We start from the raw sequence: 14,495 nt of genomic DNA on the forward strand, positions 1-14,495 counted from the left end.
AGCTGTCAGAAAAAGAAAATGGTCAACAAATTTGAACCAGAGCTTACGTTTGGAGTCACATTACGTACGTTAAGTTCCTTGCCTTACGATTTTCAAACGAAACGTGATGTCAAAGCTTCATTGTGATAGAATGCATTGAATTACTATGGCTGAACTCATAATAGCTGAATCACCAACACGCTTCAGCTTCGTCTGCGTTACGGTGGACCTGCTTCGAAGTTGCTTTGAATGACATTTCTATTATTTTATCCCTCCAAAGAGCAAATATTTTCTTTGTTGACATTTTTTACATCTGTTGAGCTGTCAGACAAAGCAAATGTTCAGATAATTGAACTAGAGCTTCCGTTTGGAGTCACATTATGTTACATTACGTTCTTTTCCTTACGATTGTCAAACGAAACGTAAGGGCAAACCTTCATTGTGATAGAATGCATTGAATTTCTATGGCTGAACTCGTAATAGCAGAATTACAAACACGCTTCAGCTTCGTCTGCGTTACGGTGGGCCTGCTTCGAGGTTTCTTTGAATGACATTTCTATTATTTCATTCCTCCAAAGAGCAAATATTTTGTTTGTAAACATTTTTTTACAGCTGTTGAGTTGTCAGAATCTGTAAATATCAGCAGTGGCTTCCCTTCTGTTGTTTTATTTATAAAAAAAATATAACAAATAAGTAAACTTTCTTCTAAACAAACGAGTTTTGAATATACATACGTTATTCTTTCCAAATTCTTATGTCACGCTTTATGACACCTGATATCGTAATATCGTAAAGTCAGTAAAAAACGATGAAGATCCTACCGACCTGACGCTTGCTTGTAGTTTAGCCATTACGGGAAACAACTTCTATCAAATTGGAAAAAAATAACTTCGTAGGAGTGAAATGAAACGAAATTTAATTAACTTTCAAAAATGACAGTTCATGCAAAGCTTAAAAATTCACATAAGAAAATGGTTATCAAATGTAAAAACATGGACTCCTTACTTAATTTAATATCATATTTTTTTTTTCCACAATAAGCGAAACAAAGGTAGAAATGTGACATTCACTCATTTTAAGAAAACATCTGACATTTCATATTTCCATGGCTGCTGCTCGTGGTCTTCTGTTTAATCTCTGAAAATTTAAATATTTTGAACATTTTAAAACAATGAACGCACCCAGAGCAAATTACAAACAAAAAGTTTTCACTAAGACCGAAAGCAAATTTAAACGCAGAAAAAGGTATAAGAGCATTTACACGGGCAATTTTTGTTGGCAACAGACAATTTAAAAAGATATATGTACATTATTAAGAAATTGGCCACATTGCCATTAACAAGACATCACCACATTTCTGCCGGTTGTTAGTTGTCGTGAGTTGCCATTAACAAGTAACTAGACAATAGGCAACTCTAATTAAACCTACATGCTGCATTTAAAAAAGTTGTCAAAAAATGTCGTACGTACTATTTTGTACGTGCCTGTAATGCACGCAACTAATGGCATGCATCTTATTGGCATTTGATATCTTTTGTTGGACAAGTTCCTCACCTTCGTTCGCAAATCGCTTAAATATTTTTTCGTTTTCATCCCTTCATATTTAACTACGAAAGCACAATCAAGATTAAAGAGCATTGACAGATACTATATTTTTCATAAATTTTTAAATGTCAAAATTGCTGCGTTGCGTTGTGTTCGTAACGTTCAATTTGTTTGTATTCAATATTTTGACAACTATACCATTCGCAACTACGTATCCATTGTGTTCAGCCAGTTAAAGTTGCTTGCTCAGCCCTATTAGGCAAATTATGATGCTGGTAACTTCATCTGTCAAAAATAAATTGTGTGGTTCCAATTGTCATTTTGAATTACCTTTGTGTTTTGTGATTTCATTTATTCTTGAAAACTGATTGTTGTGAGTTGTCCACCCAGACACAAGATATTAATTGTTACTTAAAAAAGAAACTCAAAAAACTTCCTTAATTTGTTTTATATCAAACATGTCTAACGTGTCAAACAATGAATCGGCAAAGTTCTAGTTTTTATATTTTAAATAATAGCGAGGAATAATTAAGGTCTAAAGATGTTGATGTGATGGATTATCGCATTATATAGTTCTTGTATATTTCTTGGTTTATTTAAAGTCCACCTTTTCTTTTAAATGTTCCCAAAGAAAGCAGTTCAATGTTTTCAAGCCACATCAAGGCTATAACTATTTAATTTTTTTCCCAAAAGATACACTGTTTTGTTAGCTGTCCAGCTTTAAATGCTTAATTTCTGGCCAAAAAAGTACGTTGTCATTTCACGATAGGTGATACCATTCATCGTAACTGCATTGCCGTCTTCACTGTCGAAGAATTATGGCCTTCTTCCCCTTTAACAGGCACTGCAGCTTGATGCATCATCTTCTTAACTATCACTTAATGACACAATTCAGGTTTTGACGAATCCACTAAGGTAAAAGAGTGATTCGTTTTTAAGTATGTACTTTAATAATTTGAACGGCCATTTTCATAAAATGCTTTTATATCCCTAAACTTAATTTTGCGCCCCTACATTGTTGAACTAAGCTGCATCTTTTCACACTTTATACAACAAATTGTGATCCTGGTTCCTATCTGAGTCAATTTTTAAACCTAAAAGCAAGTTTTAATTATGACGGCTAGATGGCTATTTTGTCTTTCAAATGGTAAGGCAGTGTGAACTGCATTTGCAAGAATAAAAGGCAGAAAAGTTAATAAACTTAAGAAAAAGAGTGATGCCTGTATGAAAGTTGTATGACTTGAATCTACATCGTTTTATTTTCGTAAGATTACCCATAAGGATCATTTGCTATGGTAAAATCCATCTTTTGCCATTTCACACTACCCTACCATTTACAACACAAAATAGCCATCTATCCGCCATAGTAAAAACTAAATATTAGATTTCTGAAACTAACCCACATAAAACAAATATCGAACATTATTGTTGTATTACTTAATAAATATAATAAAACGTCAGTTCTGCTTTTATTGTAAATGTGTTCCATTTAAGTGTGTCACAAATTGTATCCATTGACTGTTCTCATATTATCATCAGGTAAATTTGTTCAATCAACAAATTCGAAATAGTAACCGTAAAAAATGATCTCCGAGTTATTTAAAATCTACAAAAAAAAACTTATAATTATAATCATAAAATGTATTTGTTAATGTCAAAACCTAGACGTTGTACAGCGGTAAATTGAAATATGTACCAACCTCAGACATTGTACAGCGGTTAATTGAAATTCTTAGAAATTGTACAGCGGTTAATTGAAATGCGCACCAACCTTAATATGTTGGGCTTACAACACAATAAAAATATGAATAAAATCTAATAGAAATTTAAACAAAGACTTATAACTTTTTGATTGTGCACTTTTTCCAAGAGTCGGTAAAAATTTAGCAACAATATATTACTAACACTATTTAGTTTGATATTTGTAGATTTTAACTCTTTTTGTATTTGTTTCTCTAGAACCCCATCCCACTTACTGTGTTTAATAATTTATGTTTTTTTTTCTGGAAATTTGATTTTTCTATTTTTTTAGTTTAGTTTTAACAAAATAAAATATTTTTTTCTTATTATTATTCTGAAACAATATAAAAAACAACAACAGCAAAATTGTTAACTATACCTTCCTGCCGTGCGCGCCAAAAATTATTATTATTATTTTAATTTTTTATCATTTTAATTTTATTTAACACCATTGTATTTTAACCCTGTTAACACAACAAGAAATAAATTTAAACAATAGATTTGAAAAGAAATTGAGTAGAGTCCAAAACCAGCAACAAACTCTGAAAATCACTTTCTATAAAATATTTTATTATACAAAACAAACACCAAATAAATCATTAGATCTTTTGCATGAAGTCGGATCACGTATTTTTGAAATTTCAAAAACAAAAAGTAGAAAATGGGGTACATAAGGGTGTAGAGTAAACAAAATTGGTGTGGGTTTCAAATCGTTATATTTTTCCTCAGAGGTGTTGGTATTTTTCTTTTAAATTAAAATCGAGGTTAAATAATTTCGTATTCATGTAGTTTTTCATTTCATTACGTACCTACCTTAATTTTTTGTTTATAAATCAATTTCACTACAAAATTAACTTTTAAAAATACACACAATTTTTTTTTGTTATAATTTCTCTGTAAATTTATTTGTTATGTATAATTTCGTCAGATGGGTCCGAGAAACCGCCGGCAGGAAGGTCTACTACTCCAACTACTTCTACTCCCTCATCCTCAATGTATACAATTGAACAAAAAACAAACAAAAGTGCAATAGACATAGGCTCGAATAAGACAAGCAACAATCAATTATTAAAAAATGCCACCTATAGCTTGAAACCACAAAATAATAATCCAAATAGTAGTGTACAAAGTCCAAATACAAATAACACAAAAGCTAGCCCTAAGCCCATTTTAGAAAGCCCTTCCCATAGTTTGAAAAAGATCGATGCTGACGGCTCTGATAAATTATTAGAACCGCCACCACCCGCATTACCGCAACGAAACTCACCGGCAATGCCGAAGAAAGAGCTGAGCTCAAGTCTGCAGCTCGATGATTATTCAGTTTCGTCGTATGTGCCTGTTTACAAGCCCAAGATTCTAGAAGCCACCACTTCAGCTAGTAAGAACTACGAGAATGTTTTGATAGACTCGAAAAACGGTGACAAGAAAGATTCGGAGAAACCTGAAGAATCCTCGCGGTCAAAAGATGTGCAGGAATCAGTGGAGAATCCAGCCAAGGACGAAGATTCAGATGAAGAAGATGTCGAAAATGAAACAACTTGTGAGTACACCGACGATGATCTAGACGAAGCCCTAGCCGATTCGGAAACAGCCCCCACACCAACTAGCCTAAAAAATGATGAGAAAAACGGGTCTGTCAACAGCCTTCTTATGGACGATCCGTCAGCAGAGCAGTTTTACGAAAATGATCCCCCAACTCTGCCAAGCCCTGCGGAAGACCATTATCTTCCCATGACACCAAAGCGCAATGTCCTTAGCCCGTCGGCAAGTTTGGTTTTTGCAGGTTTGAATGACTCCACTGCCGAGGAAGAGAATCCCTATGTGGAAATGACAAAAGGGCTTGAAGATAATTCGAACTCGAACTACGAGGTAGTGTGCGTATTAGCCAATACCAAAGCAAAGCCAGAAAAACCAGCTCAGACTGTCCCTGAACCAGTTTATATGGAACTATCTTTGAGCAAAACATTGCCATTGCCAGAAGAAACCCCAGTCTCTGGAAAATCCACACTCAAGAAGGCTAAGAACACTGATACCCTCAAAAAGTCTACCGATACCTTGAAGAAAAAGTCGAAAAAATCTTCAGAACGAGCACAGAACAAACGAAAAGACCTTCCAGATATTCTCAAGCCTTCACAAAGCACCATTATGAGCAGCGATAGCTCCGATGCAGATGATGAGTCATCTAAGAACCCTGATAGCACAAAAATGAGGTCGAGGTCGCGTTTCAGTCTCTCGGATACATTTCGACCGGCATCTTACTATCTCGGAGCCACTACACCTTTAGCAAATTGTGCTGAAAGTTCAGACAGTGAAATTGTCTCCCCACCACCGATACCCTTGTCACCTCCACCTATGGAAGAATTAAACACCGAAGAGATATTTTCATCCGAACACTATGACACAGTGAAACGCAAAGAAAAGTTCAATATCTCCTTCGATCAGATTCCGAAAATCCACTCGAGTAACTCGTCGTTGAACATAAGTAAACCGGAAGGTCTGAAGAGCTCACGTCTGTCACTTCCAGATCAATTTTTGAAAATTCGCGGACTCAAAACTCCGATTTTGAAAAATCACGAAAGAACCCTATCTGATTCGAATTATAGCATTCAGACGGACAACAGTTCGAACACGTCATCAGACTTTGATCTGTACAATAAGCTCAAGAATAATTCGCCGTCGTTTGTGTCAAGCCCACGATACCAGTCGAACAGCTCTCTACCTCAGAAACTTACAACTGGTGACAGCAGTGAAACAGACTCTGTCGAGTATAGGTATCGGCAAGGTTCAGACTCAGAGCTGGAGAGACAGCGAAGTCGTCGACCCCTTTCTGAGGAATCTATAAGTGAAATAGAGTCAATGAGTGAACAGTTTGAGGAGACAATGAATACAACAGATCTAGATTCATATTTGAATCATCTCCAAACTACGAATGATCTTTACATATACCAGAACTCTGACAAGAATCTTATGAATGACACAACCGGTACTGGAGTCATGGGCGGTATAATCGGAAATCTGATAAAACCCCCAGAAATATTCCGCAACAAGGGCGATGAGCATTTTTACGGCAACATCAATTTTGTCTCATCGACGGACTCTTTGCAAAAGCTCGAAGGGGACAAGGAACATCCACAGCAATCACTCCTTAAGGAGAAAAATCTCTCATTGCACGATGCCCAGTGCGCCTCGGACGATGTAATAATGAGTTCGGGCTTGACATCCATCCCTGGAACGACATTTACAGCTGAAACTGCTAAAAGCGTAACCTTATCATCGGTCGATCTTGATCAGACATCTTTTTGTACAGCTTTCGATCTGAACCAGATCACTCCTATCCATAGTCGAAACAATAGCAATATTTCAGAGCAATCAGCTCCTTACTACTACTCAGAACTGACAAGTAGTCGGGAACTTGCAAGTCCAATCACTCTCAACAACAAACGTGATATTGCGATAGGGCCCCACAGATCAGCGACCGGAATCTCCCATATTCACAATCCAATTAGCAAAGCAACAAACCCTGTGATAGTTGATAATAACAGTATGAAAGGCTCAGTTAGGTCACTCTCGGTTGATATTTTAACAGAAAAGGATCAATCCATCGATAATAAGAATTTATATAAAACAAAAACAATCATAGAAAAGTTAAGCTATAGTGATGGCAAGAGTCTTAAGATCAGTGGAGAGCCACTGGCTGAGAGCTTTGATCATTCAATTCATCATCAACGTCAAATGTCTTCATCTTTTGCATCTACATCCAATACATCCTCACCACTTCCCTCGGTGGAGGCTAATTTAAGCAAGCACATTAATACTGATCGTGTTACAGAACTGAATAATCGATCGAAACTTTCAGGCCTTAGCGGAGCCGGTGAGCAACTTTGGGAAGAGGACGCCCTCTGGCGGGAGAGTTTGCGTCGAGTCTCACAGAGACATGCACGATCAATGGACGAATTGGATCGTATTCAACCAAAGACGCTGTCAGCTGAACCAAATCTCAAATATCCAATGCAGCCCAAGGTCAAGATATCTCGAGACGTTACCTATGTCAATGATAATATTTCAGGCCGATCGTCTTATAAAACACGCCTGAGTGATACCATTGGTGAAAGCCCGATCGTTACGACAACAATGACAAAAACATCCGATGATAAAGATGAAAACGACGTGTATGTGCAATTAGCAGCAGCAATGGATGACGTTTATGAAGTGCTGCGTGAAGATAGTGGAGGTTCGAACTATTCCAGAAAATCAGCCGAAATCGATCGAGAAACCATAAGACAATGGGATTCAATGTCAAGTGGCTTGATGAAAAATAGTGGCAACAATGGCGGCAATAATGCCCAGCCCTCAGTTAGATCTGGCATTTTAAGTGGTGTTGAAAAGTCAAATTCACCAAAAAGTAATTTGATTGAAACTGGGCATAGCAGTAGCGGTGGTGAAAACCAATCGCACATAGAACACCAACAATCAAATTTGACACAACAAGACCAACCACCACCTAATGTCAAAACAAAGACTGTCACATTCGCCAACATCTATACCCAGGAAAAGTTTAAATAATAACTTCAAAAATGTGGAATAAGAAATACAAAAACATATAAACGAAAAGCCAAATCCAAGCCACAATAAAAAATAAAGCATGGTTTCATAATTTTTATTTTTGTAAAAAGCAAATTGTAAAAAGAAAGATTTAAAATAAAATAATAAGTTTTTGTTGTTGTTGAAATATAATATGACACTTGCAAAAACTACACACTACTACTTCTACTACTATTTATAATACTTACCTACTATCACACAAGTCACACACTTTTTGTTTTTGTTTCAATATTTTTGTTCACCACCAATTGGTAAGATTTTTTATTTATTTTATAATCACTTACTCTATTTTAAGTTTAGATAAGTTTATTTAATTTATATTTTATTTTGTTTAATTTAATATGAATATAAAATTCGATGGCATGACAGTTCAGGTTTTTGAACTTAAAAGTGCTTCAAATGAATGAAACAAGATCCGAACTATTTCAATACTGTCCGGATAATTTCTTTAAACATTGCGGTTCAAATATAAAGCTGTCATGCCTTCGCAAATGTCAATTCAAAACGCATTTCAAGCATTGATTTATACTTTTTTAGCATAGTTTTTAAAATTAGTGTAGTGACTGCTTTAATGTCTTACAATTAGCCAATTGAATGTTTGAAGGTTTTTGAATGTCCAACTGTCATTAATCTGACAGCTGACCAATAGAAATCCTCTTAAAAATTCATTTGGCTTAATTTTATAGAGTTTTGCGAACTAAAATATACCTGTCATAATAATGACATATTTTAAAAACTTTTCAGCATCTATATCTGTTCGAAATGTACGCAATATACCTAAAGGCAATTTGACAGTTAAACCAGATCCATCTGATCAAATGTTAAACTATGAACAAATTTCTAAACTAGCCAGTTCGTATTACGGCAACGCATTGGATGCCAAATACGCCAAAACTACACAACTGTCAACTGAACGTGATCGAAATTTGTACGCTCAACAAAAACTAATGTCAACTTCCACCCCAATGGCGGGCATTGCGTCTGGAATACCAATGGACTTTAGAGGCAGCAGCTATGATATCAATGCAGCAGCAAATAATGCCTACAGGGAAACCAATGGATATCATCCAATAAGACGAGTTGGAAGTCGAGCTGAGATTGATCTTCTTGAACGTGAAACAAGTTCTCAAATGAGGGTAAGTTTTTTTTTAATGTTTAAATGTCAGTTTAAACTTTGTGATATCCTTGATTAAACATTTAAATTTTTATTTTATTTTTATAAATATTTGTTTTGACTTAAAAACATAAACATATATGTAATACAGAATCTGGACGTATCAGCTGGAGACTTATTGAGTCGCACCCATGAAGAATTGGTTTTGTTATTGATCCAATTGCGTCGGCAAAACAGTAATACAGCTCGTGCTATTGAGCAATGTTGCACCGATATTCATGAAATTCAGGTTGAAATATTATCTTTTTTTTCTTTTAATCTTAAATTGAAAACTATGCGCATTAAATTTTAACTAACCATTGGTGTAATTGGTGAAAATTTGGAAGCTTTATAATTCAGTAACATATTGGGTTTATAATATATAAATATTGGTGAAGGTTATATTCCGTACTGTTCAAATGGTTCTATGTTTTAGGCATTGATAAAAAGCTTTAAAATTCATTTTTCCAATCAAGTGTCTAAAAATGACGTTTTAACATGACAGTTAAATCAATAAAGATTGAAATCTATTAGGACCTTAAGACCAGGCAAAAAAATGAAACATTATCTTCTGCTGAGGTGTGGATGGACCTTAAATGAAATTGGTAATTCCTGAACCATATTCCAAGGGTTTATGTAACTGAACCCAAACTATTTTGACTGGAATATCTATTGAAAGGCGATAACTTGAACTGTCAATCTTTTCTCACAACGAAATAAAAAAAAAATTGACAGTTCAAAAAAAAATGTGCGTTCTCCTTCAAGAAAGGCGTCTGTATTCCAAGGGTTTATGTAACTGAACCCGATAAGTTCAATTCCCAAACAATTTTGACTGGAATATCTATTGGAAGGCGATAAGTTGAATTGTCAATCTCCTGTCACAACAAAATCAAAAAAAGAAATTTGACAGTTGAAAAAAATTTGCGTTCTCCTTCAAGAAAGGCGTCTATATTCCAAGGGTTTATGTAACTGAACCCGATAAGTTCAATTCCATAACAATTTTTACTGTAATATCTATTGGAAGGCGATAACTTGAACTGTCAATCTTTTCTCACAACGAAATAAAAAAAAAATTGACAGTTGAAAAAAAAATTTGCGTTCTCCTTCAAGAAAGGCGTCTGTATTCCAAGGGTTTTTGTAACTGAACCCGATAAGTTCAATTCCCAAACAATTTTGACTGGAATATCTATTGGAAGGCGATAAGTTGAATTGTCAATCTCCTGTCACAACAAAATCAAAAAAAGAAATTTGACAGTTGAACAAAATTTGCGTTCTCCTTCAAGAAAGGCGTCTGTATTCCAAGGGTTTATGTAACTGAACCCGATAAGTTCAATTCCCAAACAATTTGACTGGAATATCTATTGGAAGGCGATAAGTTGAACTGTCAATCTGCTGTCAATTATGGTGTCGCGGATTGTATCCGAAGTATTATAAAAACTCAATAATCAATGAAGCTTAGAAGTAAATTTTTTTTTTAGAAGTAAATTATTTATTATTTGCTAACCTTATTTACCTCCGACATGTTTTTGATATTGGTCTTGCTGATAAGTTTTGACGTTTGATGAGAAAAAGTTATGGCCTTTCGAGCACCGTTTCATCGCACTTTACAGTGATTTTCATTTCATATTGTTCCAATCATTAAAACTATAGACTGTCAAAGTGACAGATAGATGATGCTATAAAATGAAATTTTAATGAGACTTCAATAATTCTCGATGAATTTTATCGTCGTTAGTTATACAGAACATGAGTGCCATAATTCTTACAAAATGACCCATAAGTTACTGGTGGGAAAAGGTGTTGTTGATAAATATGACAGTACTGAATTCAAAACGTCAACGGTGTTCATTGTTTCGTAAAAAGAAGAAGTGAGACAAATAGTCTCTCTTTTCAACTATCGAATAAGTTACGAGTATGTGTGCACTGTGCATTGGCTGGATCTTGAGTTTAAGTTTTAGCAATTTTGGCCATATAAAGACTAAGAATGGATAACGGTATGATTAGTGCCGAGATATCAAAAAGGTGACGAAATTTTGAAGTTCTCCTTTTATGAAACATTCCGAAAAAATGTCCCACGCATCCATTTTGACAGTTCTTTTATTGGGTATAAAGTAAGGTATCTTTTAAAAATTTTGTTTAACCTTTTTTAAATGAGCTCTCTAAAAATATTGGCTTAAATAATGTTTAACCAAGTAACATGCTTATATTTAACATACATCTGTTAATAACACTCAAAATCCATACTTATTTCGCTGTTTAATTTGTATTTATGTAAATAAATTGTATTAAATTCTTTACTTCAGAATCGAATACGCACAGCTGAAGGCTTAACTCGTGCTGAATCCATACAACGTTTAGACTATCTAAAACAGCATCTTCTTGATCTTGAACGTCAATATGAGAAAAGCAAACCATTGGTGAATTTAGTTGATAATATGGTTAAATTAGGTTCACTCTATCGCAGCAACGATACAACCGGACGCTTAAATGGCCTCCAACGACCTGAATCCGTGACCCTTGATCGATTGGAATTCAATCAACGGGTACAAGAACGACGTATGCTGCAGGAAGAGCAAAAGCAATGGGACCGTTTAAGTCCAAATCATACAGAGCTTCAGGTTGGTTTTAAGATAAAGATGTAAAATTTTAAGTCTCTTTTACCGTTTTTGTTTTTTATATTTTCAGTCCAAAGTTAGACAACTGTATCAGCTGGATCAGTTGTTGCAGGAAGAATCCGGCACATTGCAAAATCTGCAACGTGACAAGGAGGACTTGGAACGGGCTTTGGGCGGTCTTCGTGCTAGAATACATGATTCCAATGGAACACCAATGGTTTTGGAAGCAGCTAAAAAACAGCAGCATATTCTCGAGGCAGAATTGTCTAGAGTTCATCAGCTGCTAGCTGAAAATTCTAAGGTAGACGAGGTGCCTAGTAGTCGTCGTCTGTTTTTTTTTTGTTTTCTTTTAATTTGTTTGTTGCTTTACATCACCATTAAGAGGAATCACATAATGGAATGGCCATGCTTACATGCTTAAGCTACACCTCCTCCTCTCTAATAAATTATTTTAGATTTTTCTTTAGTTCTTTACTTTTCTTTTCTTTAACTCTTGCACGAAAGCAGACGCAATCATATTATCACCATAATTCCGCCAACTAATGACTCCCTATATACTTCTAACATTTTTCTAAATACTATTCTATTCTCTAGAAACTGGAACAAACTGTTGCTGGCAATGCAAGGCTGGAGCAGGAGCTTTTAGTTCTTAGGCAAAAGTTACAGGCATCGCGAGGATCTCAAAATGCCTTGAATCCAATGCGAGGAGAGAGCATGCAATATGCTAGCTCCACCACAGCCATGCTGGAGTCAGAACTCAAAAGAGTTCAGCAACTAGTTGGAGACATGCAGCGCCAGCGGCAGGAGTTAAGCCAAGCTGTTCGACAATTGACGGAGAATTCAAATCGACTATATCAGGAGATTGGCAATAAGGAAGGTTCGACAACCCCGACTTCATCTTCGCACATCAAAAAGAGAACATCCAGCACTTGCTGGATAGAAACCGATTTGGACTCGATGGTCAGCGTGGATCGGACAGTCAACGACACCCCCAGTCTTTCAACCCCTCTCTATGTAGACACTAGCTCTGCTCATTCCAGTGTGAATGTTCTGAACTATTCTGGATCTAATAAACACGGCGAATTCGACGATAATAGCAAGAACAATCGTACCTATCGCTATCAAGACCCGGATGCTCTCGAAAACAGTGGAGTGGATAGCGATGGGTTCTTAGACACCAACCCCTTTGCTAACCTATCCAACCAAGAGAAACAAGAAATAAAAACAGTTCGAATTGTGAAGCGTGAATCGGAGAGACGTCATCGCGACCGAGAACGCAGCACCACCACATCCACACAGAATCTTGACCAGGTTCAGGAAGAGGAGCATCATCACTCGCAATTTATTAACGAAGACTACCAAGCGCGCTCTAAATCATTGCCACGTACCTATACTGAACCTCCTAAGCTAATGCCGAAGGTTCATAAAAATCATTCTGGCTCAAGACAATCTATCAAATACACCGACTACTACAGCAATTCGCCATCAACGACGACCAGCAATCCATATATGGTTTCAATGTCTGACCGGAACTGCAATCCATATCCGTTCCATAAGCAACATCCACAGCAACAGCAACAGCAACATCAGTCTTCCTTGCCAAATGGCTATCATTCGAAATCGAGACACTATCATCAGCAGCAACCACCTCCACCGGCACCACCTGGATCTATTCAAAGTGCACTACGTCAGAAGACCGAATCAATGCAGAGCTTGAATAAAAGCATAAGTGACTTGAATACCGTTTTCCAGAGCGAAGCGGCTCGTCAAATAATGAACGAAATGTCAGCCGGAAGTGCCTCCGAAGACAATACTACTTTATCGACAACGACGACAACGTCGGCAAAGTCTACTTCTAATACGGAAAAGGTTCCTTCATCGCACAAGCATCGGCGGGCAGTTCCTAGAGAGAAAAGACGCCATTATACGGCTCCTAATAATGTCAATGCAAAAGCTATGGAGAATGTTCAGGCAGAAAACGATATGAATCGAAATGTAAGGGTTGCCATTCTGTTTAGTTTTGTTTTTATAAACTATTCTAAAACTAATTTTAATTACAGAACACAAATTGGAGAGCCAGAGATGATCTTGACATGGAAGTTGCTCTGCGCCCAAGAATTAACGCCCCAGATGTTGTTCGATCGGCCCTTGGGCATGGTGAGAAAATATCTGAAAACACAATTGATAATCTGCTTTTGGCTCCAAATAAAATTGTCATACCGGAACGGTATATTCCCGAAAAGGTAACACATCAAATTATAATATTGAGAAAAGTTTTGGGAAACGTCACTTTTATTTATTTCCAGACTCCAGAACTATCTCCAGAGGAAAAGAAACGTCGGCAAGAAAAAGTTGAAGTGATTAAGAAAATGCTTTCAGATGCACCCATTAATTCATCGAATGTAAGTTTTTCCATTCTACATACATATTTGTATATTTCGGGTAAGATAGTCAATATCAATTTCATGTTCAATAAGTGAAATAGGAGAATATCACATGAAAGATTTGTTACTTTGTTCAAAACCTGAGATGTATGGGAAGCCGCAAGCTAGAAGCAGTAGACCAAGACAGTGATCGATCCTACTCTGTTTTTATTTGGCAGTCCGAAATTTTTCGGACTTCTCTGAAATGTTTGACTTTGGGTAAAATGACACTTATGAATCTGAAAATGAAACTTGTCCGGTTCTTGATTTAAATTCAAAACCACATCAAGTAGTGTCAAACTCAGCAATTGTCACGTCAAACTCTGATTCGCTGAGTCGTTTACACAAGGTTGAAAAAAGGGGTTGAAATTTGATTCAAACTAAATATAATCTTTAACCGAGTTGAAATTGAAAAAACAACGTTGAACTAGAAAAGAA

The 14,495-nt window shown here is 36.1% G+C and overlaps 1 protein-coding gene across 6 annotated transcripts in view; it reads left to right on the forward strand.

The window, feature by feature from the left end:
- LOC129940018 (uncharacterized) overlaps window positions 1-14,495 on the forward strand; it is a 286,224-nt gene that overhangs the window by 239,486 nt on the left and 32,243 nt on the right. For 3 of the 6 annotated variants that reach the window (XM_056048240.1, XM_056048238.1, XM_056048239.1), the window contains one exon: window positions 4,193-7,998. In XM_056048240.1, the coding sequence (XP_055904215.1) occupies window positions 4,193-7,827 (3,635 nt within the window). In that variant the 3' untranslated portion in view covers window positions 7,828-7,998. Of the gene's footprint in view, window positions 1-4,192; window positions 7,999-8,610; window positions 9,003-9,131; window positions 9,270-11,322; window positions 11,638-11,704; window positions 11,936-12,228; window positions 13,630-13,694; window positions 13,878-13,940; window positions 14,037-14,495 lie in introns of those variants that run through there. The other 3 variants (XM_056048242.1, XM_056048241.1, XM_056048243.1) reach the window with 2 other exon arrangements.

The sequence above is a fragment of the Eupeodes corollae genome, chromosome 1 (genome assembly GCF_945859685.1).
Source record: "Eupeodes corollae chromosome 1, idEupCoro1.1, whole genome shotgun sequence".
Lineage (NCBI taxonomy): Eukaryota > Metazoa > Arthropoda > Insecta > Diptera > Syrphidae > Eupeodes > Eupeodes corollae.